This window comes from Hippocampus comes, unplaced genomic scaffold (assembly GCF_001891065.2).
Source record: "Hippocampus comes isolate QL1 unplaced genomic scaffold, H_comes_QL1_v1.1 scaffold132, whole genome shotgun sequence".
In the NCBI taxonomy this organism is placed as follows: Eukaryota; Metazoa; Chordata; class Actinopteri; order Syngnathiformes; family Syngnathidae; genus Hippocampus; species Hippocampus comes.
The window spans coordinates 46,179-51,251 of record NW_017805467.1 but is presented as its reverse complement, the minus strand read 5'-3'; the positions used below and the strand labels follow the sequence as shown (position 1 = coordinate 51,251).

At 46.3% G+C, this 5,073-nt stretch overlaps 1 protein-coding gene across 2 annotated transcripts; it reads right to left on the bottom strand.

Moving 5' to 3' along the window:
* Positions 1-321: 321 nt before the first annotated feature.
* her6 (hairy-related 6) lies at positions 322-1,956 on the bottom strand. 2 transcript variants are annotated; one of them, XM_019875529.1, is made up of 4 exons: positions 1,643-1,937; positions 1,442-1,537; positions 1,247-1,334; positions 322-1,143 (listed from the first exon to the last, which is right to left on the bottom strand). In XM_019875529.1, exons 1-4 carry the CDS (start codon positions 1,748-1,750, stop codon positions 611-613), a joined length of 825 nt encoding a protein of 274 aa, XP_019731088.1. In that variant the 5' UTR covers positions 1,751-1,937; the 3' UTR covers positions 322-610. The 2 variants fall into 2 exon arrangements, with proteins under 2 accessions (XP_019731088.1, XP_019731087.1); XM_019875528.1 differs by having other exon boundaries at positions 1,442-1,956.
* Positions 1,957-5,073: the final 3,117 nt, after the last annotated feature.

Genomic DNA, 5,073 nt, shown 5'->3' with positions numbered 1-5,073 from the left:
GTCAGATCATGTGCTCTGATCTTCTGAGACTTCCAACACTTTTGTTATTTGGATGATTCACTAGATTGGTCTGCTGCAGTGTACAACTGCTTTGTGGCAACAACCGTTTAGTTCTATAGTAAAATTCGACCTCGTCAAGATCTGGTATAAAACATGAGCGAGTATTTAACATTTTCTCTTCAGTTAACACATAATATTCAAAGTACATGGTTAGCTTTTCGCAATATTTTGGCCAAAACTAACATTCCGTCAGTTCCAAACGAACTAATAATACTGTGGTTTATGTTGTGATAAAAATTTAACTTCAAAAACAAACAAGAATGTTCGAGAAGTAACAAATTTATTTGTCTTCCAAAAAGAAGAACGGCATAAGCGCATTAAACATCTTTGGCTTCAAAAAAGTAGGAAAGACAACTGTATATATATATTTTTTTAAAAAATGCAGTGAACGGACTTCCACAATACAAATCTCATTTCAATATGAACTTTACTGGCTTTGTTAGCTGTACAAATATAGTGCATAATCTTTTTCCATTTGATTAAAAAAAAAAATAACAACATGGCGCAACAAGGAGAACTAGCAAGTGTCATTTGAGAGTATTGGCTGTGTTCACCAGGGCCGCCACACCGAGTCCGTGTTTCCCGACGGGGCTCCGGGGGAGACGGCAGCCGGCACCGGCGTCGGTGTCCCGGGGCTGTTGGCGTACACGGGAATGACGGGACCGTTGGGGGCAAACGCAGCGTTGGGTATGAGGAAGGCAAACTGTCCGTCCGTGGCAGGCACAATCTGGAAGCCGCCGTACACTTTGGTGGCGTCCGAGTTGGGTAAAGTGGCCGGAGAAGGAGCTCCCTTACACGGCACGCCGCTCATTGGCAGCACCTGTGGGGAGGACCCGGGAATCTGCACCATAGGCTGGCCGAACGAGGGGTGTGTTGGTCCGGCCGCGGGAGGGATCTGGTGCTGGCTAGGGTAGTTCATAGCGTTGATCTGCGTCATGCAGTTTGCGAGATGGCCGAGGAGCCGCGTTCGGACCTCCGTGTTGACGCCCTCGCAGGTAGACAGAAAGCGCGTCACTTCGTTCATGCACTCGCTGAAACCGGCGCGATACTTGCCCAACACAGTGGGGTCGGTGTTGAGAGCAGCTGTACAAAAAAAGACGGCAATTTATTTGAGATCACTTTTTTATTTTGGTTTAATGTGTAATGGAAGAGTCGATAGTGCATCCACCGAGGAAAGGAAACCCACCAGTCATTTGTGCTCTCTGGAGGTTCCGGAGATGTTTCACTGTCATCTCCAGGATGTCTGCTTTCTCCAGTTTGGAGTGTCTGGAGCTCTGCGCCGGAGAAAGGCACAGAAACACACGGTTGGTCTCCTGGCGATCACTTCCACATGTTCAGCTTTTTCTATTTCTTCCCAACTCACGGGAGTGAGAACACTTACATCTTTCTTGAGCGCATCTAAGATGAGCGTTTTAAGTTGGCCTAAACTCTCATTGATACGGGCTCTTCTGCGCTTCTCCATAATTGGCTTGGAAGACTTGGAAGAGAAAATAACGAACGAGGCATTAATAAACTTCAAATTGTGAGTAAAAGGCGCATTAAAGTGTCTCAATATGAAAGAGGTTCGTGTCGATAAACTCACCTTTCTGTGCTCGGAAGCTGTTTTAGGTTTATCGGGGGTCGAATTCATGCTTGCCGGGGTGGCAGCGACCGGAGAAGAGGACGATTTTTCCATCATGTCGGCAGGCATCTTAACGGCAAAATCAATTATCCCTCAAAACGCAGCAAAATATGGTCCACCAATGCAAAAAGGAAGTGGGGAAAAAAAGAAGTCCCGCGTCAGTGCACCAAGTTTGAATCCAAGAGGGCGACGTGCCGCTGCGAGTGTGTCTGCGTGTGTCGGCGCGTCTGCGTGTGGCGTGTATTTATATCTTGCCCCGCACGCGAACGGCTCGTGTGAAACTTCCCAAACTTTCTTTCCCACACTAACTTCCCACCAATCAGGACGAGGCGCACGCGGCCCGGGGGAGGACGGCTCGTGGTCGGCGCCCTCCCATTGGCTGCGTGGCGGCTCGCAGCTGGCGGCCAATGGCGCGCCGCCCGGGCTGAGGGCGCAGCCGGGAAACTGCCTTCCAGTCTTCAATCATCACACGGCGGGCACCCGCACGGGAGCAGGCGCGAGCGGCGAGGCACCCTTTCGCTCCCGGAGCGCAAAGATAAACAATCACGGCACACGTCCACGATACGCAAGCACCCACCCGGCTTTGACATTAGAAAACATGCCGACACGTTCCACCAAAGTTGATGTTTACTTAACTTCTATTAAAGGATTTAAAATATATATTTGTAATGTAGGCTGCTTTATTTGAAACACTGTAAAGTGGTCATTTGTCCAAATTGCAACCTATTTCTCTTGTTCGATTTTCAAAACGTTGAAAAGTTGTCTTCTGTCTAATTCCCCTGAAGGCAACAATCGAAACGTCAATAGATATCTGGTTGGCAACAAAAAAAAATATGCAAAAGTAACATCCATTCCACGTTTCCAATTTGTTTTCAAAATAGAAAGTAGGTTGTCCATTTCACCCAAACACCACTCGACCATTAAAACGATATTACTAATTTTAGACAAACTATCATAAGAGTTTCTCCATATCTATATATACAATTTACGGCTAATCTAAGAATGTTTCACGAACTCTTTCAACTCAAGATTCCAAAGAAAATGCGTGCGCCTTCCCAAGACAAAGACGTCGCCTGTTACCATAACATATATTTTAAATACAGTCAATGCCAATGTGCCAATAAATTGTCTGCCTGCTTCATGGTCAATTAAAAAAAAATACAGCTGCGAGTGACTGTGTGCAGTGGCAGGTCGTCCCTCCCCCCAGATAACATGAGAAAACAGGAGGATTGTGTTGCTAAAAAAAATCAAAATGAAAAGAATGCTTCTTTAGGTGCGCAACACAGCTTGCAAACACGTGGGATAAAGTATAATCAGCAGGTCTGCACAACAAGTGCGTCTTTATTCCTACTGGGAGACTGGAATCGAATCAAGTTGTGCACTATGTGCGCTAGCCTGTACAGATGTTTGTCATTTAATCAAGCATGGAGTCGCGCATTTGGAGCACGTGCCAAGCTGGTTTTACGAGCACGGTGCGTGGAGATTTGGCCGCTGGGCCGTAGACTAGGGGAGGTGAGGTGAGGTGAGGAGGGGGAGCCCGAGAGTGGGGGGAGAGGTGAGGAGGGTGCGGGGTGCGTGGCTGAGGCAGCAGCGGTGGCGGCGGCTGCGGCTGCGGTGGTTTACATTAGAGGCGAAGGTAAATAGCAGCTGCTGTTTTAAAAGCCTGGGAAAACCACGCCTCCCGAGCGAGCTGGACTCGGGCTTCCTTATCGGAATGCGAGCGAGAGCAAGCAGAGAGATTTGTTGCTCGCAGATGCCGCCTTCCTCCCCGCCCGTGACCACCAACCACACAGCCACCCGTCAAGACAGGCTTCCGAATCATTCCATTCGCTTATCTTTATGGCGGCTGGAAGAAGTAAGGGTTTTTTGGCGCTTACTTCGTCGATCTTTTGTCTCCGAACGCTCGATTATAATCGCGACTGAAACAAAAATGCCAAAGTACAACGGTCCTCCTCGCTCCATTCCTCCGCACACCTTCAGTCGCCGCAGAGACCGCGACACGTGGCGCGCAGGCGACCATGGGGAAGGCGCGCTTCTCGCCGGCTTGCCGCCTCCGTCCGCGGGGCGTCGCAGACGGCCGGCATGCCGCCGCCGCCGCGCCGATTTGATCGGCAGGCGCACGCGGCTGCGGCTCCGTAGGGGAGGGGGAGAGACAAATGACAGATTCGCCCCTCCACTAACATTCACACCGCTAATAGGGTGAATTATCGCTGCGTGTTCTGCCACCGCAAACGTTGAAAGAAGCAATAATCAAGACTTCTGAAATTAAATGAGGGGGTGCAATTCTTGTTGGGCGACAGTTGGGCAAAAAAGGCAACTATTTGTGGTGGGTGAATCGATCCAATTATTGATAACATCGATACCAAGTCAGTATTAATATCAGATCGATACCTTTCGACACAGTAGTTTCTGTTTCACTCTTGCGCGCACAACTGTGGTATCTTCAAACAGGCCTGGTGACCCGGCTCGCCGCTTCTGTCTCAGCGCATAGCAAGCACAGTTTTGCCCCCTTTTTTTGTTTTTCTATCAGTAATTTGAATTGAACAATCAACTTTGCTCTAATTATATCCGGGTTTTACCTGGTAATTAACACCTGGTAATTAACACAAAAGGAGACATAAGACATAAATACTTTAAACTGTGAAAAATAAGTGCAGTTAAAAAAAAATCAAGTTGTTTGCATTACAATAACAGTACATTGTATATTTAAACAGCTAAACATTCAACCACAACATGTGATTTAATCGAATGAATGTTTGCTATTGTATTGCGAACATATAATACTAAACCAAGAGGTAATAACCGAAATGTGTTTTGATTTTATAGTAATTAAGAAATTCCAACTTAAACAAACACAGAGCAAACAAATACAAACAGGGCATATAACAATCATGTCACCAGTGTATATACTCTGCTCTGTAGGAACAACGACTTGCTCTTAATTACAGCGCATAACTTCCAGTAGAGATTTGTGCTGCCCACATGCATGTTGTGGCACAATGTCGCACTACATTGAACACGTTAAATTAGGACTTGTGGAAGTTGAAAAAAACACAGAAATTCCAACTTAAACAAACACAGAGCAAACAAATACAAACAGGGCATATAACAATCATGTCACCAGTGTATATACTCTGCTCTGTAGGAACAACGACTTGCTCTTAATTACAGCGCATAACTTCCAGTAGAGATTTGTGCTGCCCACATGCATGTTGTGGCACAATGTCGCACTACATTGAACACGTTAAATTAGGACTTGTGGAAGTTGAAAAAAACACGTTGAGACTATGAGAACAGGACCAAAAAAAAAAAAAAAAGTACAACATTGATTTGATATGTGCAATGAATGTTTTAAAATCCATTCTGTGTAAAAAGAAATGCAAAACAAACGC

Excerpts from the sequence above, each read along its gene's own strand:
- her6 (XM_019875528.1), bottom strand. The coding sequence starts at position 1,750 with ATGCCTGCCGACATGATGGAAAAATCGTCCTCTTCTCCGGTCGCTGCC. Across the intron at positions 1,335-1,441 it reads TAGATGCGCTCAAGAAAGAT|AGCTCCAGACACTCCAAACT; the intron begins GTAAGTGTTCTC and ends TCTCCGGCGCAG. Across the intron at positions 1,144-1,246 it reads CCAGAGAGCACAAATGACTG|CTGCTCTCAACACCGACCCC; the intron begins GTGGGTTTCCTT and ends TTTTTTGTACAG.